Source organism: Sinocyclocheilus anshuiensis, unplaced genomic scaffold, assembly GCF_001515605.1.
Source record: "Sinocyclocheilus anshuiensis isolate Anshui unplaced genomic scaffold, SAMN03320099.WGS_v1.1 scaffold183, whole genome shotgun sequence".
Classification (NCBI taxonomy): domain Eukaryota; kingdom Metazoa; phylum Chordata; class Actinopteri; order Cypriniformes; family Cyprinidae; genus Sinocyclocheilus; species Sinocyclocheilus anshuiensis.
The window spans coordinates 5,184,956-5,210,775 of record NW_015548309.1 but is presented as its reverse complement, the minus strand read 5'-3'; the positions used below and the strand labels follow the sequence as shown (position 1 = coordinate 5,210,775).

The 25,820-nt window shown below is 40.5% G+C and overlaps 2 protein-coding genes across 2 annotated transcripts in view; one reads left to right on the top strand and one right to left on the bottom strand.

The window, feature by feature from the left end:
* LOC107656447 (conserved oligomeric Golgi complex subunit 5-like) overlaps window positions 1–25,820 on the bottom strand; it is a 64,036-nt gene extending 38,216 nt beyond the window's left edge. Inside the window, exons 1-7 of the mRNA XM_016444310.1 lie at window positions 25,746–25,820; window positions 25,430–25,569; window positions 25,256–25,313; window positions 24,518–24,572; window positions 24,257–24,326; window positions 21,528–21,648; window positions 2,947–3,077 (exon numbers count right to left, since the gene is read on the bottom strand). Coding sequence (XP_016299796.1) covers window positions 2,947–3,077; window positions 21,528–21,648; window positions 24,257–24,326; window positions 24,518–24,572; window positions 25,256–25,313; window positions 25,430–25,569; window positions 25,746–25,794 — 624 coding nt within the window. The 5' untranslated portion in view covers window positions 25,795–25,820. The remainder of the gene's footprint in view (window positions 1–2,946; window positions 3,078–21,527; window positions 21,649–24,256; window positions 24,327–24,517; window positions 24,573–25,255; window positions 25,314–25,429; window positions 25,570–25,745) is intronic.
* On the top strand, window positions 12,007–16,111 carry LOC107656448 (probable G-protein coupled receptor 22). Its single transcript, XM_016444311.1, has 3 exons — window positions 12,007–12,274; window positions 13,233–14,169; window positions 14,458–16,111. Exon 3 carries the CDS (start codon window positions 14,462–14,464, stop codon window positions 15,752–15,754), a length of 1,293 nt encoding a protein of 430 aa, XP_016299797.1. The 5' UTR covers window positions 12,007–12,274; window positions 13,233–14,169; window positions 14,458–14,461; the 3' UTR covers window positions 15,755–16,111.

Genomic DNA, 25,820 nt, shown 5'->3' with positions numbered 1-25,820 from the left:
TGAGATGTTATAGATGCTGTCAATATAGCTTAACTTGCATTGAACACAGAACGATTCCATTAAAACACATTAAAAGATTTGAGATCCCTTGGTTAAAATTCACAATCTAAATTAAAAATTCCTCTTTTTTTTTTTGTTTAGACTAATAGAGTGAAAAGAAGACGGTCATCTCTCCACATGAGCTAAGTAATAGCGGCTTATGTAACCCACACAATTCTAAATATACTGATGCAGGACTGGCCGTGGAGGAGTGGAGTGAACTACATGATAAAATCCAGAACAACAAATACATGAACAGAGGTCAGGGGGCTCTTGCATCGCTCGATTTTATAATGAGATGCTAATAGGGCAAGAATGTGTTGTAGGGAGACAGCAGAGAAGGAATTTGTTAGAGATGCATGGGATAGAGGACAGAGAATGAACTATAGCCGTTCACAATTAATTGAAGTGAACAAGAGATAAAAAGGATTTCTGGTCCTTGAAAAAGAGCATTCGATAACTAGATTTCTATGCAAAAAGTAACAGCATACCACTTCCCAAGAAGCCAAGTCTAAGCTTAAATGGAAACAAAACATATTTAACTAAGAAATTAAATAAAACATTACACCGAGATTCTGGTTGTTTCAGTATCACTGGCAGCTATGATGCCCAAAAAATGTGGTCTACCTAGGCAGTGCACTATATGTTGAAAGACAGCCACTATAACCAAAGACTTCCATATCTACTTTTAAAGAGATCACACAGTGGTCAATAGGGTTGGGTATCGTTTGAATTTTATCGATTCTGATTCTGCTTATCGATTCAGATTCTTTTCGATTCCAATGTGATTAAATAATGATATCAAACTTTTATGCTGTGTCTCTTTTTTGCAAACCATTTATTGGAGCTAAATACCATGAACAAAAATCAACAGGCTACATAAAAACAGGACTCTTTAAGAGCTGTTTGTGTGCAAAATAGAACTGCATGATCCTGAATAAATTGAGTTTTTTTTTTTCTTCGTTTTTTTTCCCCAATGGAAGTTGTGGTTCTCTCATGATTCTGAAGAAAAACATTAGACAACTAAACAAAATCACATGTAATTTATGAATTAATGATTAAATGACTCACTCAAGATGTACTTGTTTCATTACTGGATGAATCAGCGTTCTTGAACGAATCTCTTGTGATTCAAAGACAAATACATTTTAACAGCCCCTTTTCGCCACCTACTGGCGTAACAATGTAATCGATAATCTTCATTTGAAGCATCAAATTACTTTCAAAAGGTGATTTATTCTATTTTAATTGCTACCATATAGCTGCTCTCTTCAGGTCAGCGGCAGCGCTATCGCAGATTTAAATGTTCAAATCACACTGATGTGATCGTATGCTGCACGGACGAACCAAGTGATCACAACATTGATCGCACACGTCAAAGGTTAAGGAATGAAACAGACGAATCATTGTAATTTAGGCATAGAATCACGTTGGTGTTTGAATTGTGTTCGCGATCTTTAACGATCTATTAAATTAAAGTGCTTTGTATGTTGGTGGTGACACCTCTCTTGCAACATGTTTAGCTATCACAGATATTATACTTAGCTTTTTTGGCTTCTGATCGCAAATGTAGCCAAACTTTGGAGCACTTAGATTAGCGAGCAAGGTCCTGGCAGATCGCTAGGTCCAGTCCTCACAGATGAAGAAAAAAAAAAGCTCATAGGAATCGATAAGCGGAATCGAACTTTTAATTTGACAACAAGTATCCGATTCCTGACCTTAAGTATCCGATTCTGGAATCGGAATCAATTTTCGATTCCCAACCCTAGTGGTCAATGCCATTTCATTGTCTGCAACCAATAACCTTGAGACAACAAGTGAAAGATGGAGGTGATTGATCATCACACAATCAACTCGTGGAGCCAAAGAAATAAAAAAGAAAAGAATACAGCCGACAGGCACTGGGAGGCTTATTTTAGCAAGCGGCCAGCAATGGAAACCATTAAAGATGCAGGAACAAACAAAACCTGACTGGACCAGGTCAGCTATGGGCTGTTCTTCCCTTATACTCTCTGAACGGTCATGCTTTCAAAGACAGCTGAAGGCCCATGAGAGATACATAAAGCAATACATTTTTGACCTTGTAGTCAGTATATTGACAATCTTGTCATCTCCAACTGGAGCTCTGCATTGATTTGCTCCATAAACCGTGCTGACTGTCAATCAAAAGGAAAAAAAAATAAAGCCGCAATGAGCAAAACATAAAAAGGGCCATGACAGCTGCATTCATATGATGATATGCAACATATCTTGTAGATTATTGGTGCAGGTATTTTAAAATGGTAATTTATTGAAAAACAGATATCTTTCAGCCCCTGAGATGGCTCCATGTGGCAGCTGAATTTCTGAAATGTGACTGGACAGTTCAGTGTGATGCCTGTGTCTGTAGACAGGGGAGAAAAGGCCAGTGCGGCCCATCTGCTGTGTGTGAGTGCATCGTGTGACAGAGAAACATGCTGAGGGAGAGATGGAGAGAGATAGAAAGAATACTGGCACATGTTTCATCCGGTTGAAGTTTTAGGTGTTAAATTTTAAGTGCAACTACATGAACGCACATCTAACCACATAAACTCGATTTCATTCATGGTCGTGTTTTGAAATGTGTTGGACCACAATTCATAGAACACTGCAAATTGTGCGCTTGTAAACAGTTCCTGGATTTGGTGTTGGAGAATTTTGAAATTGCAGCCTGCTAAGTGACAAACTAATAAATTAAAGCAGTTAGTCCACCCCCAAAGTAAAACCAGCATCTAAAAATAAAAACAAGTCAAATCAAATCTTTTTAAAAAGTAGTTCGCTGTGCTACAAGCTAACAAGTGACTGACCACATTGAAAGCTTTTTCAAAATGCTGTCAAGTACTGCAAAAATTTGGACTTTGTTCCTCCCCGACACAGTTTTACTTTTACCTGAATTTCCATGCCCTGCTCCAGTAACCGTTTAGCTTGGTTCTCCACCTCCAGACGAGCTCGACTGATGAACAGCAGGTCATTTTCTATGACATCAATACCTGACAGATCAACACCTTGGGACAGGTAATCTGCAAGAAATGGAGCAAAACATTTTTTGTTGATTTTTGAGCTTTTTAAAGCTTTGTTGTTGTTAAAAACTTCCATATATATTTAAATACATGGACAAGTGATTTACAAGACCATTTTTTCACATAAACATGGGCAGTCATATGTTTATGTGATAGATAACGTGTCATATGGAGGACGAGCGTGTTTGCACACCCGTAGGAACCCGTTTGAGCCGTTAGCATGCAAACAGTCTTCTTCACAATTGTCTGCACTAAGCAGGAGGTCTGGAAGCCACCCGACCAATCATCGCAGCAGGCTGTGGAAATTATGCTTGATTTAGGTTTTCAGTGTGAAACACATCAAAAACTGTTGGAAGAGATGAGAAAGGCTTCACTTGAACAATGCTAATGTTGGCAGCTTCCTACTTAGGGCTGACTAAACTCATCGCAAAGAGCAAAGCATTTATTTAGACGCCAGCATGCCCTGGAATGAAAACATTGATAAGTAGGGCAGCAGCTCCTAGGATGGTGTGGGATACAAGTGGAGGAGGCTGAACGTCCCAGTTACACCTGAAAATATTCCACACAGGAGACCAGCTGTTATTCACAAAGGTGTGCTCATTCAAGTATAGTCATGGATTTAACAACACCTGTCCTCTCAGGTGTGCCACATGAGTGAAGTAAGCACCTTAGCAGACAACAGTAGCTATTATAATTTCAGAAGATTTGAGCAGAAAAATGTTAACAGCTTAGTGGCAAATGGTAAACCAGCATTAAATGGGAATACTTCCTTAAAGGACGAGTTTACCATCCACATTGGAGCCCATTGAATGCACACACAGACACACACACACAAATATCCTTTTTTTGTGCTGCACAGAAAAGAGAAATCCATACAGGTTTGGATCTTCATGAGGGTGAGTAAATGACAGAAATGTCATTTTTGGATGAACTATCCATTTAAGACCAACTAGTCAATTAGCTGTTCAGACAAGCAAATTTGAATAATGTAGTTGTGTATTTAAAGAGAAGATTCTTGCAAGTAAAACAGTGTAGTTGTACACTTATCTCCAATAAATACACGTTTTTATGCAAGAAGCACAAGAAAATCCACACTGTGAACTTTAACGAGTAGAAGATTCTTGCAAGTAAATGAGAGGGAAAGAAACAGCTTCTCTAAACTGAACAGGCCTCTGAACAGACAGCTCATGAGTCAGAGATGCTGACTGATATGGATACAGTGGCACCAAGCAGAACAATGTCACTACATAGATCCACTCATTAGCGCCTTCTGAGGGCACACACACCAGCTGACGACTCTGTGACTCGATTTGCCGCCTGCTAACAAAGATATCTTAAAGGACCCAATGCTGTCTCATTAGAAGAGGTCAGATATCTTGCTGAGGAAATGACTCCATACTGTAGCACCCAGATGCTAAGAATCGACCTTTAGTTTGTGTTTCAAAATCTGGAGAGATCGAGAGCTGTAGGAAACAGGTGGCTTCTACACAGGAAAGCAGGGGGGAGTCTTTGGCTCTTGTTCGTACAGGTATAGGCCCAAAGCCATAATAAAATCAACGATCCCTGCCAAAAATCTCTGTGTTGCAGCGCAATTTCATTTCACCTCATTTTCACCCTCTCCTGCTTCACCCTTCTAGAGTGCAACAATGATTACACTGTCCTAGAAGAAAACCACAATACTGAAAGGGGACTCTCAATTAGCATTCTATCATTTGCACTTTGATGACAAGAGCTGAAACTGTTGCATGCTGTTCTAAGTGACAAATGGTTGCAGGGATTTAAGGTGAAATTATGATTCTGTAACTCAGGCTACATTTAGAATGACTTGCTACTAGGGCTGCACAATTAAATTAATCAAAATTGCAGAGGGGGCTTTTGCAATAATTAAACTGCAAAAGGCTGGGATTTGATTAAATATAGTATGCACATGATGCATTCTTCATATAAGGGACAGCACTCTGCTCTGTTCATAATCTACTACTCATACTTGCATGCTACTCGCATGTTTTTACACAATATTGGGTTCAAATGCAAAATAACCCTATTTATTTCTGAGATAACAGTAACTGGACACCACTTGCTAAATTAAAGGGGTACGCCACCCCAAAATGACAATTATTCCATAATTTTCTCACCTTTCCAGCTGTATATACCTTTCTTTCTTCAGATTTTTTGAAAATAATCCATCTCTTTTAAACTTCAACTATAAACCATCACTTTCGGCCAACTGTCATAAGCATGTTCATGAAACCATCATGAAGCATATGTCAGCACGTTGTGAAGTGTGATGCAAGTGTGTGACAATCTTTGCTTGTGTTCACCTAAAGAAAGAAAGTCATCTGGGACGGCAAGAGGGTAAGCATTTTTGTGTGGAATATACCTTTAAACATGCAAAGGCATACAGCAGATACCCTGCAGTGTGCAGTAACTAGTATCTGTTTTGAATGCAGTGACAGCTCCTCTCTCCAAAACCAAATTATGCTGGGGTCAAGTGAAGGGGAGGTGCATAGGTGCATGTTCAACCACTGTTCTTGACTCTGTATTTTCGGTGTTGCAAAAAATGTGTTGGCTCTTCACATATCCTTCCTTTTTGTAGAGGCACTAGAGGACTGTAGGCTCAGCATCAATCACAGTTATTGCCTGCATTTATCTGGAATGGAGCACAACAGCCACTCCACATAGAGAATGTGCGGTGTGCAATATAGTGTAAAATCATTCTAACTGTGACCTTGGAAATGCAATTTTTCCCTATTACGGTTCAAAAAGAAGGGGCCAATAAGAAACATTAGCACAAATTCACTATGGGCTCTGTCTGAGGAGGTGATTCCTGCAAAGCGGGGCACACTCAATTTGTTTGAGATTAAAATGAAAGTGAAAAAAGGTAATTGCTGATAGAGTCATCTCTGAAATTACAAGGAAGAGCAAGAAAATGTCAAATAAAAGCGCAATACTAAGTTCAAAAGCATTTAAATTCAAGAACTCAACACCAAGCATAGCAATGAGTCACAAGACACGCTCAAAACCAAACAAATTGTGCATTGTTTTCAGTGTACAGTACATAAATAAAGCAGAAAACATCTGCGGACCAAAACATCTGGATAATCTAACTGAAAGAACGTCAAATATTAACTGATGGTTTCGGTTTCAAAGAAAATTATAGCACTTAGGACCTCATCACGTATCATACCCCAACAGCAGTGTTTTTAAAACAGCCTTCGATAAATGGCCAATAATCTGTGACCCGCACAGACAATGGTCATGAGAACAGCCTACAGGTATTTCTGAAATCATGCTAAAATCACGTGAGAGCGTCATGGCAAGTCACTTAGCCTGAAAGCAACCTTGGATCATTTCTGTGTCAAATTATTTATTCTCTCGCCAGACCCAATGTCTCCTTTCACCTGGACGCTTCATTGATATGTGACGGGTGAGGGAAACACAAACAATTCATCTGGTCAGAAGTGACAAGACTGTGTATATCGCTCCAACAACTTCTTGACAGGACCACTACTGGCACACTGAAATCACATCCAAAGGTCAGGCACTGTTCTCGCACATCAATTCGACCAACTGTAAGAACAAGCAGGGTTCTTTCATACAGGTGTTCAAGCTACCATCGCTACACCTCAATAACATACCCAGTTCACTTGTCACCAAGATAAGGTGGTAAACCACTGCTGCTACTGTTCATGGTGTACTCAAATTGATGTTCTCTAAATGTGGTTCGGACAAGAACAGAAGAAAAAGAGTACCTATACTTTATAAGACTTTATATTGATAGATATCCTGTATTTTACTCAATATATTACGGATATACTACGATATTACCATACCATTTACTATTTCCCATAACAATATTATATTTATTACAAAAGTTAAATATAAATGTGACAGAATATTTATAAAGAGAAATATCATTTTGTGGGGTGTTGTCTGAAGAATCATAAAGCACTTGGGAAAGATCGTAAAAATGCAAATAAAGTATTGGGATACACTTTTTTTTAGTAAGGAATGTGCGGTTAATTTTTCAGTTTCAATTTCCATTTCTGTGTAGTGCTTATAGCAAGAAAAAGGCTGTGCTACATGTCAAACACCTTCCCTCTCAGCATTAAAGGGTTAGTTCACCCAAAAATGAAAATTCCATCAGTGTTGCCAAGTCTGCGGTTTTCCCGCAGAATTGGGCTACTTTAACACTGTTGCTGTGGGTTGTTTTTCATGTCCGTGGGTTGAAGCGACACCAATAACGCGATATTTAGCCCCTGAGATGCTAATTTTACCCGGGAGCCCCACCAAAAAACGTGTATTTTACCCCCCGGAATGTGATTTTTAACGGGGACCTCCCTCAAAACGCAATTGGGCTAGTTTTGAATAGCAATTGGGTGGGTTTTGTTGTGAAAACCTGGCAACCCTGCCTCCCATAGACAGCAAGGGTACTACCACGATCAACGTCCAGAAACGTAGCAAGGAGATCGGTAAAATAATCCATGTGACATCAGGGGCTCAACCGTAATATTACGAAGCTACGAGAATACTTTTTGTGCGCAAAAAAAAAAAAAAAAAAAACGACTTTATTCAACAATTCGTCTCCTCCGCGTCAACCTAGCGCCATTTTGGAGAATATCCACTGGACACAAACAGTGTATGTTGTTCTGTGTCAGCCGCACCACAAAAAGTATTTTCGTAGCTTCGTAATATTACGGTTGAACCCCTGATGTCACATGCATTATTTTACCGAACTCCTTGCTACGTTTCTAGACGTTGATCGTGGTAGTACCCTTGCTGTCTATGGGAGGGTCAGAGAGCTGTCAGAATGCATCAAAAATATCTTAATTTGTGTTCCGAAGATGAACGGAGGTCTTACGGGTTTGGAACGACATAAGGGTGAGTAATTAATGACAGAATTTTCATTTTTGGGTGAGCTAACCCTTTAACCAACGCCTAAAGATCAACAATATTGGTTTCATTAGCATGAGACTCCAGTAGTAACAGATAAAAGTGTATCTGTCCTTGAATCAGAATAGATTACGCATCAGGGAGGTGATGGAGCTTTCTGAAGGTCACCCCTCTCATAAGGGATGGCGTTTTCCCATGCCTCCCCTCCCCCGTTACAACAAAACACATAACACCACAGCCCTCCGGACTGTGGCAGGAAGTGGATGAACTTGGAATGCTTTGTTGGGATTGGACAAAATCCCTACGGGATGGCGAAGCAAAGCTGAACCAACATACGCAGAAAGCAGAGGTTCACAGTCAGAGTGTCCCTGCTAATCTGCCACCGTGAAAACACAATGTGGGGGATCCAGACTCACATTAACACTGACCTTGCGTCACAGGATGACGTGTTGGCCCTGCAGAGGCTAAGGGGACTTGACACTGTTTATACAACTAAAGCCTCTGAAATCTGCTAAATACAGGACAATCCCATTTCCCACAGACGCTTCCAATGCATTTGAAGCTGTCTGTAGAAAAATTATCATCTAGACATCACTAGTATTGTTCATAATAACTCTGACAATGAGCACTTATTTATTTATTTATGTTTTATGGCCATATCAGCAACAATGGCTATATTCATGGCAACATTAACAATATCATTTCAATACATCATTAACATTTTCTTAAGAAACAATCATTATACAAAAACATACAAGAAACAACAATAGTACTGATAAAAATCAATTGCATCATATTCCAGGCCATTGAATGTCAAACACAAGTAAGTTTAACAAGATAAACTGCTCCAAAGTCATGTGCCCAAATGTTTTCTATGTGAAGTCCACTTAGATCTAGCTCAACAGACTGAGCCGTGATGGAACAGCTGTAGGTCTTTGGGGACTGTGGACTGCCAAAGGCGACTTTGACGACTGTCATCTGTATTTGGTCTGTCCCAAGTCCACATGCAAGAGAGCCCTTGGAGACACTGGGAACATGACCACGAACAGCTCCTGAGTCTCTGAGTGAGTAGTGAGCCAACAAAATATAACACTATAGGCCAACCAGAATTTCCTGTTTGGCTTTGGTTTTAGGTGGCCGATTTCTTTAAGCTTCTGTTCAGATGTGCTTGTTAAAGTTAGCATGTACCAATAAAAAAGGAACAGTATCTCTAAAATGTAATAGTAGATACTGGAGAACTGCCTTGGGATAGCAAATCACATTCGGATAAAGCTCTCTGACCTGTCCAACCTGACACATGGCTCTGGATGAGAGTAGTGCCAGAGAGGATACAGAGGGATAGGGGTTTAAAGCAGAGCCAGAAAAAGAGGTATGACCCACCACTCCGGTCTAAAATCTGATTGGATGCCCTACATTCAAAGCTGCTGTCAAATAGCTGACATACCTGTGTCTACACATCAAATGAAAATTCTGCCATCATTTACTTATTCACTTATATATATATATATATTTATTTTTTCACCCAAAATATCTTTGTCTGTGTTCTGAAGAGTCAAATGGTTTAGAAAGAAAAGGGTGTGTAACTGATGACAAAATTTTCATTTTAATGTAGGGCTGTCGACATTAACTCATTAACGCATGCGATGAATTTTACAATCAATAATGCCATAAAATAATTTAATACAAATGACACAAATAATTTGCTTAAGCACAATTTCTATTGCAACCCTTTAACCCGATTAACCCGAGAAGTGGCAAACTGCAAGGCAACATCCTAGAGGGTCGTGCCAGAGACCCAGTGGGCACACATGCTTCCAGGAGGTTGCTCCAGGGAGCAGAGGAGTAGATTTTCCATGACCCTTCATCCCTCACGCCTGTCCCAGCGAGCTGGCACCTGGCGTCTTATCTTCCGCTTCTGGAACCTGCGGTTGCTAAGCACAAGTTAATTCACCCAGGGCTTCTGGAGTTCTGCTTCCACTCAATGAGCATCAGTCACAGAGGCATTATCAAGCTAGAATCACACAAACACACTCAATAGGGCAGTTTATACAACAGGAGAGAGATAACGACATAAAGAGAGTGGTCATTACTGACAGACACTAAAAATATCGAATGAGATATCAGCTTTTGTAATAGAGGGAAATTGAGCTTTGGGCCACTAGATCGAGGAATTGTTTAAAGGGGTCCTATTATGCTTTTTCACTTTTTCAACTTTTGCACTAGAGAAGGCAACGAGTGTTATCACTATGTCGGAGACACGCTAGCTTTCCCAAGGCAGACGAACTTAAGAGTGGTTACAATTGTAACAACGTTCGTAGTCAAGGGAAGGAGGAGGCGGGAACCGACGAACATTTTAACAAAACTTTAATAAAATAATCTGGGTAAACTCTTCCGCGATGCCTGGCGCAGCACTGGATAGCCCTCGGTGGACGGCCCGACACTCCTCCGCCGCCCGGTGGATGGCGACGGCTCCTCCAGGTTTGGGCAGCCGGGAGTCCCCCGTTCCCTGCTCCTCCCCATCATGGCGGATGGCAGCAGTCTCTGGCCTCAGGCGAACGGCGGCGACTCCTCCGCTCCCTCACGGACGGCAGCCGTCCCTCCACATACCAGGCGGCCGGCAGCGAGTTCGTCCACCCGCCCGGCAACTCACTCCAGCCCACCGCCTCGAGCGTCCATGGTGGCAGACTGCTCCGCCATGCTCGATGGCACCGCAGATTCACCACAGCGGCGAGGGATCTCTGGCAGCGTGTCCCTCCTTCCTCCCAGGTTTCGGCACCAATGTAACCACGTTCGTAGTCACGGGAAGGAGGCGGGAACCGACGAACATTTGAACAAAACTTTAATAAAATAAACAAATCGCGCTCAAATTGATTTGATTTTGACGTAATATATCTACACTGAAGCTCGCAAGCGGCTATGGTAAGGGGCATGACATTTCCTGACCAGGCGCCGAGTGGTGCCAATCACAGCACACACTTGCCCAGCTAACCAATCACAGCACACACTGGCCCAGCTAACCAATCACAGCACATTTCGTATTTCAGAAGGCAGGCCTTCATTTGATACAGGAACTATTCGAGCCGTTCATGCCAGACTGGGGAGAGAGGTGTTGTAATAATGTAAAATATGTGAAAAATAATGTTTTTTTCGAACAACCTAGTATGAGAGCCTGTTCTAGTAACACCCCCAAAACAAAATCAAGACTTTGTAAAAGAGCATAATAGGACCGCTTTAAAAATATATTAAAAAATATGAACACGTTCTCTCTCTCCCCCACTCTCTCTCTCTCTCAGGCATCTACAGAGAAATGTCTTGGGACAGGGTCTGAATAAAAAGTTTAAATATTAATGCTTACCTTGAAATATTTACAGGTATGTTCAAGCTTGGTAATTTGAACCATTTTTGTGATATTTTTGTCATCTACAACAATAGTGTTTTGAAGTGATGTTCCATAATTTGCCCATTCCTTCTCTCCGCATCAGTGTGCACCAACACGCCCACACAAGTATGGCAAAAAAGATTGAGCCTAAATCACGCTTCATGCGAGGTTTGTCATGTTTGCATTGTGAAGACTCAGATGAAGCCCTTGCCTTGCAAATAAACTCACCCACATCCTTTGCTCAGGGCTATTACAATGATTTTTATTTACTCTCTCCTAATCTGTTGATGCATGGACAATTTAAGAATTGAAATAAAAAGTTAGGAAGAGAGCAGAACAGAGAAATGGTGTATTGTGTGACAGAATTAATGTCAACAAAGACCGTAAAATGCACCTGTTGGTAAAAGCCCGATTTGAGCAACAGGGGAAGAAAGGGTTACAACTATAACAGGAGACCAATCGGGAACCAGAGGAGTGTTATAAACCACAGCAGAGAAAGGGAGGAAGGGGGAGGGAAAGCGAGAGTGATGAGGGAGGTGGGAGGAGAGAGAGCGAGAGCGAGAAGAGGAGGAGGAAAGAGAGAGAGAGCGAGAAGAGGAGGAGGAGAGATGAGTAGGAAGGGCATTTTGAGTGAAGCAGTGAGCGTAGGGATGGTGAGAGAGAAAAAGACTGAGAGAGAAGGAACAAGGGAGGAGGAGAGGAGCAGATCTCTAAGCGAGATGCATGGCACTACATCCTACAACATCTGACTTCCCTGCCCCCATTGACAGGCAAGGGAGCACTCACAGGAAAGCAGATAGAGGAAGACAGCCAGACTCATCCCGTCAGATAAGAATGTCCTTTATTACTCGTCCTGGCATGGCTCTACTCAAACTGGGAAATATATGGGCTACCAGGTCACTCACTCTTATGACAGCAACAAGAGGTAAAAAGCTTTGAGTTTTGTACTCTCACAACTGGAGTATCTGCTAAAGGGAATGCATGCTATTCTAAACAAGCCATAACTTCAGAGATCTGTACGAAGCTGACAACTTTTACTTTTTAAAATATATAAAATACTGCGCAGGGTTGCTGCCAAGAATGAATAAATTTGCGTGACAGTATGCTTTAAACTCAGAGCACTTAGATTCTATGCTGTGGACAGGAATATGAATTGATTTAACAACTGTTTTTAAGAAAAATGCTTTGATTCTTGCACTGTGAAAAAAGAGATGCATGCTGTATTTTGATGTGGATCCTCCGGTGGCCAACACAGTAACTGATGCATTTAACTCAATTCATGTATGTGGAAAGAGCAAAACTGAGTAATCGAAAATCCATCCAAACCATTATCCTCTTAAGGGGAAGATGATGTGAGAGCACTCTTGTCGCTATTACTGCTTCTGGCTAGTGCTGAAAGCTGCCTTCTAGCTCAGAAAAATAGAGAAAGAGTGAGTGAGATGCTTGGAGATGTATGAGTATTCCGCTTCACATATATGGAGTATTGCCCATGTAAGTATGGTGTGGGGGTACTGCAAACCTGCTCTGCAAACAACCACTCACAGTCACTGTGGGAGTCCATTATACCAAAGGAACATTAATTTAATGAGTTGGCCTTCAGGCTTCTCAACTAACAAATTACACCAGAGACACCTTCAAAGACAAAACGTTGACTTTGACTGGGGTTAATTCTTAAAAAGGCAATTCGAAGGGTGCACAATCTCTGCAAGGTCTTGAACAACCAGAAACCATTGACTGTGGACAAATAAGTTTTATAACAAAATAAGAGTTAGCGTGAAATGGCTTATATGAATGCTAAGATGATGCCACTATCCTGCAGAGATTTTCAAGGTCATTTATGACAAAGAAAATAATTCTAACTCTCACTTTTTTGCACCTACCAGCAGCCAAAGTGTGAAACTACTGAGGATGGAGCTCCTGTTCCGGTGTCCCACATGAACACTGTGAACAAGAGAGAGAAAATATATGCCACACAGTGCACTGGCCTGACTACCTCCTTCCCTCTGGAAACCTGTGACCTTGTTGTGATTACGGTGTACTGCCGTCTACCTGCCTGGTCTCCTGGAGCTATATTGTGGCACAGCAGGTGGGAGTGTGATTTACTCAGGTGGAATACAAGGGGCCGTGGACTCTGCAGGGGTCAGAGCAACTTTTGTTACATAGTGAGGAGGGTATGCCAGTCCTGACCTGTCACACTGAGGGAGATTAATTTTTTCTTGTGGTTCGCAAAGTCTTGGAATAAACAATGAAAAGTGAGGACTTTTGGAAGGATGGGACATGGTGTCATCCCTGATCGTTTCTGGAAGATCTGTTTGACCAACACAAAGGACAAAAGGCTTAAGACAAGCCTGAATACAACACAGCTTTCATGTCAGGACCACGTGGCTATTACAATGCACAAACCCTTCCCACACTCTGAAAAGGAAGAGCAGAGTGTTTCCATCTCGCACATCCTCCCACAGAAATCTGAGGATGCGAGGGAAAGAGGTATGAGCTGTTTAGACGGTGTTTAATAAACCCTACAGAGAGGTGTTTGAGGAAACCAGGGTGTCCTCACTTGTTCAGTCTTTGCCATGCTGGGGCTGAGGACAGCCTTAGCTGATGCATTCGTTAAATATTAGCTCTTTAAAAAAAAGAAGAAAAAAAAAGCCCACAACGGAGCAGGTACATAACAGAATGGCACTGAAGGAGCAAAGGACACTATTGAGATAAAGAGGCGTTGGAGTATGGTTGGCGTCTATGACATCCTGCCAACACATCAACGCTTTGGTTGCATTTGCTACATGAGCTCCTAACGAGGACAGTGAACACAAGGGAGGGGTGAGTTTCGTTAGTCTATGCACATCTTTTATGTGCATGTGCAGTGCAGATAAATGTTTCATCATTTTTACATTCTTAATTGTGGTCCTTTCCATTCCCATTCTTGTTAGTTGACAGCTAGAATTTGGCTAGATTACCTTAAAGTCATTTTTCAAAAGTTAAACGGTTCTAGCGTTATCATACACTCAGTAGCGTGTCATGGAAATGCTTCTAAGCTTTATGTATAATTAAGAAAATTGACCCAATGAATATGTTAAAACAGCCATCTTCCATCTTTTGCACGTGTAGGAGAATGCATACCCCTCCTGTGCTGGGATTCCAGGCCATCATGAGCAACGTCACTGTCCTCGATAACGTTGAACCTCTTGACTTTGAAATGGACCTGGACACTCCTTACCCTGTCAGCTTCCAGGTGTCTCTAACAGGTTTCCTTATGTTGGAGATCGTACTGGGTCTCAGTAGCAACCTGACTGTGCTGGCTCTCTATTGTATGAAGTCAAACCTGGTGAGCTCTGTCAGCAACATCGTAACCATGAATCTTCATGTACTGGACGTCCTGGTGTGTGTGGGCTGCATCCCATTCACGATTGTGGTGGTGCTATTGCCACTGGATGGCAAAAGTGCACTCATTTGCTGCTTCCATGAGGCTTGTGTGTCCTTTGCTAGCGTGGCTACTGCTGCCAATGTCCTGGCCATCACACTAGACCGCTATGACATCTCAGTTCGGCCTGCAAATCGAGTTCTGACAATGGGACGAGCAGTGGCCTTATTAGGGTCCATTTGGGCTTTATCATTCCTTAGCTTTCTGGTACCCTTCATTGAAGAGGGTTTCTTTAGCAAGGCAGGTAATGAAAGGAATCAGACAGAAGGGGAGGAGCCTTCAAACCAATACTACACTGAACTGGGCCTCTACTATCACCTGTTGGCACAGATCCCAATCTTCATCTTCACTGCTGTGGTCATGTTGGTTACTTACTACAAGATTCTGCAGGCACTCAACATCCGCATAGGCACACGTTTCCATTCGGCACCCAAGAAGAAACCGAGAAAGAAAAAGACCATCTCCATGACTTCCACTCAGCCAGAGTCCACCGATGCCTCACAGAGCAGTGCAGGCAGGAATCCACCACTGGCCATGCGTACCTCCGTGTCCGTGATCATAGCCCTCCGCAGGGCAGTCAAACGGCACAGAGAACGCCGGGAACGACAAAAGAGGGTTTTCCGAATGTCGCTTCTTATCATCTCCACCTTCCTGCTTTGCTGGACACCCATCACCGTGCTCAACACGGTTATCCTGAGTGCAGGGCCGAGCAACTTCACTGTGCGTCTCAGACTGGGCTTCCTGGTCATGGCTTATGGAACCACCATTTTTCACCCGCTGCTCTATGCCTTCACTCGGCAGAAATTTCAGAAGGTTCTAAAGAGTAAAATGAAGAAGCGTGTTGTGTCAGTTGTAGAGGCTGACCCTATGCCCAATAACGTGGTCATCCACAACTCATGGATTGACCCAAAAAGGAACAAAAAGGTGACTTTTGAGGAGACAGAGGTCAGGCAAAAATGCCTCTCATCAGAGGATGTGGAATGAGCTACTGGGCCAATTTAAGGCAAATATCCTGATCAGGTACAATATCATTAAAAAGGGAAACCACTAATCCAAAGCAGCAATGAATTTAAGTGTATTAACTGTACAGTACCTCAAGAGAAATAATTTATGATTATTTATTGTAATGGTGACTATTATAGATGTCATGGACGGTAAAGTGTAAATACTGCATGTGCTTTATTGAAGTGGTCCTAGAGATTGTACATACATACCCAAGTAAAGTAGAAACCACAAATGTAAAAAAGTAGAAACCGATGCTCCTGGGTTTGTTCAATTGCATTAAATACTCCAAAAAAGAGCTGAAGAATTTTTTTTGCTATCAAGAAGAACCCTACACAACTGTGAAAATTCTGTGCCATATTTCTGGAGTAGTTTTTTCACTCTGTAGAGAAAGTGGTTATATGTCTTTGTTCTCTTTTGGCTTTAGCCACCTCAATTTTTACTGATGCAAAATATAAGATAAACACTGTTAAGAATTCACACTATGAGTTTCATTAAGTGGATATTACCTGCCCTCTACCCTGCAATAAAAGGAACAAGATGGCTATATTACTCAGGTCAACAAGTAACAGGGTGCACTTACAAAGCAAGGTCTGCTTCCTTTCAAAATCACTTGCATGGCCAGTTGGCATAAAATCATATCTTTTTATGGGGATGAGGGAGGTGGTACACTGCATATCGTCCAATAAAGCTGCTGGGGTATGAAGTGAATGGGAAGTGTCAATGAAAAGGTGTTGATTCTAAATACTTGACCTTATGAGACCCACTGAGCTGATGGTGTTTGATTATGGGTTAGACTGGATTAGAGGGTGATAACTGTATCTTTTGGCAGGCTACAAAAAATAATCACCTCTTGCACTGCAGCAACGAAAGGTCACACACTGTTCAGTATGAGGGGCAAAGTCGTGCCATTGACTGGGTTGACCTGAACAATTTCAGGAATAGATGCAAATGGTGTTGGATGACAGCTTGCATTAATAAAACGTCTTTATAATCAAATCATTAACAGTGCTGAGACGAATATAATTTGTGATGTCACACAACCAGATAATGTTCTCAAGGGAGTATCTAAGGATAGTAATTAGAGGTGCCAGTATTTCAAGGGTGTCAACAAGGCTACATATGACTCCACTGTACAGCCCCTAAATGCTGACTGAATATACTTCATCTAATTAAACAGCTTTTTCAAGCACTAAAAGATTTTCACACACTAAATATTTCAGTTCATGCTGGTGCAAAATGCAAAACAATTACATGCACAGGTACTGGCAGTTACCCAATGCGCATCTCAGTTGGGTAGGCTTTAAAGGGGACATATTATGCCCCTTTTTACAATATGTAATAAAAGTCTCTGGTGTCCCCAGAATGTGTCTGTGAAGTTTCAGCTCAAAGTATTCCACAGATCATTTATTATATCATTTTGAAAATGTCTATTATGAGTGGAAGCAGAAACACGCTGTTTTTCGGGCCTGTCTCTTTAAATGCAAATGAGCTGCTGCTCCCCGCCCCCTTTTCCGAAATAGAGCTGCGCCATTACAGCTCAGACCTGCTAAAAACAACTGTTTTGGTTCCGATTATCATGTTTATCGCGCTGAAATCATGCATTTTAAACCATATTTCTCAGACGCTTGCAGAAAAAGGCTTACCAAAAAGTTACTGGGTTAATCTTTTTCACGTTTCCTTGGTTGGTAGATGCACTGGGGACCTGATTATAGCACTTAAAACCTGGAAAAGTCAGATTTTCATGATATGTCACCTTTAAACTTGATTGAAAACCCATCTGACAGTTCATTACTGATTGTTGCAGTGTTAGGAACTAAACATGTCTAATGTTCAGCTTATATCATCAAGTGAGTGTTCTACAATCATACGTTCTTGAGTTTATCTATAGATAAAGGGTCAGAGCCAGGGCAGCTGATCCGTATTTAGAGCTCACACACTGTGCCGAACAAGAGAAAGTGGGAGCTGAAGTGCATGATTGATGCATGTCTTTTATGGAGTACAGGTCTCTCAAAACAGTGAGTTACTGTAAGAAAACCTGCACAATGTGACAAATCTGCCCATCTGTCAACACTGTACCCGAGTCCCAGCTATCCCGGGGCTCTATGCTTTAATATCAAGGGCAAAATAGTAACTTAGAGCTGAGATGTACTCCCAGACAACTCCTAAGAACTCACATGGCAAATAGAGCCCTTTAAGCCATCACCATATGCAACGGATCATACAGAAGCCTGTGGAGCTGTTGCCCTATTGATGACTTGACCGAAGTTTGGGTTTGGCCATGAATGGAGGCTTTATTGTTTTGCTGTAAACAAGCTGTATATAGAGAGGCATGAGGGGGAAAAAAATCTAAATTGCAAGTGAGCAATGGGCCTTCTGCCAGTTAAAAAAAAAAAAAAAGGCCTGCCACAACTTGGACGGCTCTGCTTACAAGTTGTGTTCAGGGCCTGAAAACATCCAAAGTCACGTTAGCACTAATGCAAACAAAGTACTGTTTCAGTGCTGCCAATAAAAAGAGGTTAAGAATGCTGAACTGTCCGGTATTGCTACTATTACATGTATCTTGATTTAAAGCTACCTTGGTTAGCTTTTTTGTTTGTTTTACACAACACCAACCACAAACTTAATGCCCCTAGAAAAAAAGTATCAAATCTTCTTTGAGCAGTACTCAAGAGTCAAATGTTCTCTCCGCACGTCCCCATATCCACAGCCAAACCACAAAGAGGATATAAAGGATATCCAGTTAATAATCTAGTTAATTGGAGCATCCTTACCTTTCCACTGTCCGTTTTCATTCACTCAATCTATTTCTCTTACCTTGCTACACTGATCGCAGCTTCCACATGTCACTCATATATTCCCAGAGGAGTGAGTCATTGAGTCCAAAGTCCTGTGATTGACATTCCATCTCCATTTGACAGGCAGGTGCAGTTCAGGTGATGTAGAAAACAAACAGAATTAAATCCCCTGCACTGAATGTTAGGTATATATCTGTCCACTATTCCGAAAGCCATTTGCTTTGTAAATAGACAAATTTAGCCAAGGTACTATGGGAGGTTTAAATGAGTGATCAGTAATAGACAATACTATTAAGTATACAATACTGTATACTTAATATACAATATTATTTCAATATATAAGGTAACAAGGTGGGACATATGAGTACATTTACTCACATATAGATATATAACTGTCTCCCAAACAGATTGCAGTATGCAGTTCACCTTACTTCCTGTCAATCTCAGCTCTTGACATTTATCTGACTTTGATTTCCTCTCCCCAATAACAGCCTCATTCCTTCGGTTTGCCCATGTTTTCTCACTCTAATCATCTCATTACGGCTGACACACGTGTCCTCCACCAATCAAAACCCCTTCACCTCTTCCACTGCCCTAGTCAATCTTCCCCTTAAGCCATTTAGAGTTCTCCTTCAACTGTTCATCAATCCATCTGGCTGCCCATCCATTCCTAACATCGCTGGGAAGGGATTCATAAATCATGTTAGCAAGATGGTGAGCTGTCATTATTGTGTTAGGACCGCCATAACTCAGATCTATTTCAGGGATACGTTTTGTGTACGCAGTGAGATAAACCAAGAAAATAACAAATGGCCTATAAAGTTAATGACAAAGAAGATTTGAGTGTTTTGATTTGATGCCATACTGGTCACTTGGGTAAAAAAAAAAAAAAAAGGTATATGCTGCCTATCCGATCAACCCTACGCTGGAACACAATGATGTCTCAGCTAACGTCTCATACAGTTGTGGTAAACAGGAAAGCGATTTGTCAATTAAACCTTCAAGGGTCCATTATCATTTACTGATTGCCTTGTTTACAATCCAATAACATGATGCTATCAGCAGTTCTATAAACTCTCAAGCTCGACCCAGTCACTGTCCAACTGCACCTCGTCAGGTTTCTTGTAACAGCATCTGAGGACAGCGTGCACTAGACAGAGACAGGCTTCAAAACAAAGAAAGCATTTAATTGCTTCTACGGTTTCAGAGCTGCATACTGCTGTATTTGGAAAACTGTGATCTAGCATGTACCATAAACAATGTCAAAACCTACAGACAAAAAGCTTTTCTACCAGTGCAAGGCAGTATATTTTTAAACAGGTTGCCTAATGGGAGATTTGTTAGACAGTTTTCTACGCTGGATGCCAGAGAGGTGCACAAACAGATAATGATATCATATCAGACCCTGCCTGTTCATGTTATACCTCGAGGGGGTGGAGGGAAGGCATAAAAGCAGAGCATCGCGTGAAAAAAAGGACAGGTGCTGTTAGAGCAGTCTAATTGTCTCGTCATGGATGGTGACGCTAATGCAAAGATGTCTCTGTAATCCATTAGCTGGGTGAGAAGAATCCAAATATGACCCTCACTTTGACATGATAAATAATTCAATGAATGGAAAACATATTACTGAATCATATTGTGTCACAAAGAGAATAAGACTACAGCTCAGTTCCGGAAGCTAGTGAGCTGCCATGTTGTCTAGTGCCAACATAGACTGACTGAATTGAAATGCTAACAGGAAGCAACTCACAAATAGAGCTTATGCAAGTGGTAAATGCAAAAATCAGCATGCCCTCCAAATACACAATGGGAAACTTCTGTTCACCTGCATTGATTTAGCTTCATTTGAAAACAATATGCAAATAGAAACTAGGAAAAAGTACCTTGCTGGTCTTCACTGGAATCTATCCCACAGGGCCTGGGACTCAATAATGAAGACGTGTGTTTACTGTGTCACACAAACGTGAAATAAGAGCACACTGAATTTGCATTGCACTATTTATCGGTCCATATGACATCTCGGCAAATGTACAAACAAAAGGTCAACAGAGTACGAGTCAATATGAATCTGATATTACAGCCATTAAACCCATGATGACCGAAAAAGTTTCACATTTCAGATAATGTCCACAACCACATGAATTCCAGACAATAATATGCCAATGACAAGGTAAAAATCAGTTCAACACCCTTTAAAGTCAACATAAACCAGTGTCTCAACTCATTTTACTTCTGAAATTTGGCTTTTCTAGTGAAACAGGATTTTCAACATCGAAAAAAAAAACTGTGGGACAGGCTTTAATTTGATGCAACAGGAATTGACTGGATCAGGAAAGGTGCTCTCTATATGACACGAGAGGGGTTGAGGGCTGACGTCACCAAAACGACCTGGAGCGTGCATTAAGAAAATAAATGGGGTCAACTTTCATTTCATGTCAACTTTAAGCTCTATGAGATTATTATAATGCACTCAGGTCACTATTGGAACTGATGTCCCTTGTAAGTGCTATTCGGGTCAGACGTTAATCAACGGGGTTTCGATGAAACAAAACCAAAAATATCTCCAAAGCAGGTCACGCAGTTCCAGAACCAGTTTCAGACAGTCCTCGCACCTGCGTAGCAAACTCAGCAAAACATTTAGGCCACAAGAACGGGGCTGACCTGGAAACAGTACAAGATTGAACTAATGGCATTTACACAAAAGTGGAGGATATGATAACTTTTGAACAATTGCCATTAGTGGCCTAAAAACAGGAGCACGAAAATATAACATTGCTGAATGCTCAGACAATATGCCAATGCCATAACTACAGAAAAATAGGTACACTTATAAAATACATGTTCTTTATTGGCATCTATGGTTTCATGAAGAACTTTACATCACATAAAAGGTTCTATATAGTGGAAAAAGGCTCCACGATGAGTAAAGTAGACACTCGTCATGATAGGTCACTCACCCAGCTCGTTGAGGCTCTGGGCAGCTTTAGTGATCTCTCTGCTGCCCCCCTGCAGTTGCCCCTGCAGCCGTTTGCTCAGGTACAGGATGCGAATAATCCTCCTCAACAGGTCACACGCCACCTGCCAGCCAGAATAAGATAAGACTTCTCATTCCTGTGTTCATCAAATAACACAATGACTTATGGGCCTATGCACAAGCCAGCACAAGCAAATATCAATAAGGTAATGACAATGATGCCCAAATCTTTGTTAATAGATTCCGAATTAATTTGTAAGTGGTGCTTTAATCAATCTTGTATTAATTAAATCAAGTAGAAGGATGTGCATCATCTCACAGGGTTGTTTTAGCACTAGAATATGCTGTCAATTCATTTTCAGTGCATTTCACACACATAAAAAGACTACAAACAGGCATGAATAAACATTTTGTTCACACCCTAACAGCCAACAGACACTATAATATAAAAGAAATAGGAAATGCTTTTAAACCAGTGCATTTGTGCTTAAAACATGCAACTGAGCCACACATTCAATATAGTGTGGCGACGATCAAGCCTGTGGGCAGACAGCAGGCGGATGAAGGACTCGTAGAGGTCAATCTTTTTTGGTTTTCAGTGAATAGGTGCAGCTGAACTGTCCCAAAGGTACGTGCATCTGATTTTGTGTGTGTGTGTCTGTGACTGATTGCTTTGTCCAGGGGTGACAGTGCGTCAGATATCGTGACAGAAAATTACAAAAGGATAACGGGAAAAAAAAATTCAGTTGTGTCCCCATCGTCAGGTCTGGTCTTATTCTTACGAGGAATAAAAATAAATTAAAATGTGTTGCTAAAGGCAAGGACAGGACAGACACAGATACAAAGACCACATGGAATGAACAAAGTCCCGCACTTCTGAATCTGATTGTGCCATCAGATATAGTCAAACACACACAAAAAAATAAAATACTACAACTACAAAATACAGTCTATCATTTTTTTTTCTAATACGGACAGATAAACAAGTTAAAACAATAAAACCACACTGGCATACCTTCAGACAAGAATCTACATAATAACTATATAATAAATGAACATTTTAACTTTTTATTGAAGGGTATATAAACCTTAGATCAGTTTGAGATGTCACAGTCTAACTTATGGGTTACTTATATGTTATTTTTATTTTTTACTTGTATTAATATGGTATGTTTATGTGTTTAATCTTTAGAAAAAATGTATAAGCGATAATAATAGTGATGCATGCCTTTGCAATCACCACTAATAATTCAAGCACACTGGTGAAGAACATTCTTACAGGGACGAAATATTTTCATATTTTAAACAAATGTATTCTTCTATAAATGTAAAAACAAATATTAGGTTCCTGTTGTGATCCATACTCAACAAACTGTATTTTTTTTCTCTGTGAAATAGAAATGTATTTCCCGTATATAGCTGCATGCAAAACAATGACCAAACCACTGACAGATCATCATGGAGTTTGTGATGGTGCTATGCTGATTAGCAAACATAAACATGCAAATGTGTTTTCTACACTTCAAAAAAGCCGCACAAGAAAAGGGGCAGAAAGGGGTTTTGAGAGTAAAGGGGAGCATTTCATAACCACAGCTGTATTTTATTCATATTTAATAACAATTCCCCAAAGCTACTAAAAACCAGGACCGAAAATCTTGTAAATCCACAAGATGTGTCGAGCGGGAGGGACAGCTGTGGGTATTCACGTGTGTGACTGATAGAGTGTGAGAGAGGCCCTTCCTTTCCAGGTCCAAATTATTATTATTTTTTCTGCAGACTTGAAGCTTCACTCATGATGACATCATGTGAACCGAGGGCAGAAAGCGAACATGATAAAAGCGTGCATTTTTCTTGCCTTGCAACACTTAAATAATATCAAAGAAACACAGGTTTTATTTACCCACAGGTGCACAAATTACTTTCCTTCAGACAAAATAAATGTTTTGAACGTTTTACCATGACAACACATAGTGACCACATCTTTCAAGTTACATAAAGAACAAAAAGTACAGTAAAGATAGACCATACAAGCTTCAGAAGATATGGAATATGGCACACAGGCACTATGGACTTGTTTTTTTTTTTGGAACTTGACAGAAATGAATTCTGCACAAAGATACTATGTTTTTATTTTACGTTCCTTTTTGGAAACAAAAGTATATGGATTTAGAATGACATGATGAGAGTGAATAAATAATTACGATTCCTTTAAGAGATATATGAGGTCATACTAATTACTCTTAAAAGATTTTCTGAAAGACAATTTATTTATTTTATTTTTTTGATATGGTAAAATTTTGAAAATCTATTTAGTTTTATTCAAATTATTATTTTTTAGATGTGTTAAAATATTTTGAAGATCTGTATTTTTACTTATTTATTTTTTAGATGATAATCACAAATCAGTATTCAAAAACATCTATTCCACCAGACTGACTCTTTTTGTTTGTGTCCATTTCTTTTTCTTTTTTGTTTTGCATGCTGGGTGTATTACAGAATCTGTCATGACTGCAGACAGTTGTGAAGACAGGGTTGTATCTATCTCAGATGTCGAGCCAATAAACATGGAAATCAAGCTTCTGAGCGAATGCGCACAGTGTTTGTAAAGCAGGACAATGAAGAACTAATAGTTCTGCAGAATGTCTCTGTTGGAATATCCAGGGACAGAGAGACAGGAGATGACAGAAGCAGATGTAAAAGTTATAAAATAACCTGTAAGCGGGCGAGCTGGGCTGTCCGCGACACAATCTTATTGTAAGGGTCAATGATTTTGGTTCTTATCCTGAGAAAGAAAGGAGAGCGAAATCAGAAATGCATAAAAAAATACCACAAAGCATCTGACTAACTGGTGCTTGCAATTTTCAATTTATAGTGCACAAATTGCGCATTTTCTGATATCTATTCATTATGCATGTGACCACCACTTTTTTTTAAAACATGGACCATTTCAGTGCTTTTAATGGATTAATTTACCTGTCCACAGCACTCTGGAGAGCTGCAATTCTGGTCTGCATCATTTGTAAGACACCTGGAAGCAAAACCACCAATCATTTCCATGCTCAGAAAGAGATGTGACAAGGGATACACCTGGTGGACAGCTGCTAAACTACATGTGCATTCAATTCAATTCACATTTATTTGTACTGCACTTTTCACAATACATATCATTTCAAAGCATCTTTACAGAATTTTTTCCTACATTATAATTAAGAGTAATCTGTTATCAGAGGTGACTGTATTATCTGTCAATGTCCATTTGACAGATAATACAAATCATGCAGTTGGTTAACGTCACATATTCTTTTAAGATGAAACAAAAAAAGATGTGATTACATGTTGCAATCATAATGATTGCAATATAAGGAAAATTTGCCAGTTTCGTATGTTTTAGAGTTGGAGTCATCTGAAGTCCTTGCAGGGGTTGGCGTCAGTGTTTTAATATTAACAACTTTTCAGTATCCCAGATTATAATGCCGAGACATCTATAGGCAAGTCGTAGATTATTTCCCTGAAAACTGAGTAAAAACTATTTGTAAATGTACTAGAAGGGGGGAAAGTTGCACACTGCAACTTCTACATATGTGATCTCAGAATATTTCAAATGCCATTTTTTATATAGCCATTTTGAAACTAATATTATAAGATTGCATAAACTTAATGCAACTGATGATTGTGATCTTAAAATGTGAAGCAGATAATGAAATATTACACCTTCGAGAGATTCGATCCCTGTTGCCTGAGCTAGTAGATCCTCATGTCTGGCCACTACCTGAGATCAAATACAAAACAAAACATTGCTATTCAACTTCTAATGTGTTTAATTGGTAGCTTTTCATTGTAAGATCTGCACTGAAAGCTGTTGGTCCTGAGAGGTGTGTGACTCACCTGGCAGTGCAGCTCTTTGTCCAGCTGACTGATGCCCTCTGCCAGCTTTGCCAGCTGCTCTGCAATGACAGCATGATGAATGGCTTGAGCTGTGTACGTCTTCACATCGAATTCCTCTTTAAGGAAATCAGTGTAGCACTCTGGAAGGAAACGGATCAGGATTTGTAAAACACACAACAGGAGATCCGGCTACACAGAGTAAGTGCTAATAATGCAGCTAAAAGTGCCGATCGAGATGATTAATCAGCTCGGTGAACGTACAAACACATGCACATATACAGATCAAAAGGAGAAATCATATTAAAACTGGATTTACCATCTTTCAGCAGTGAATTCGCTGTTGATTCCGGACTAGCCTCCATCATTGCCACTTCATCAGCGACGTATAATT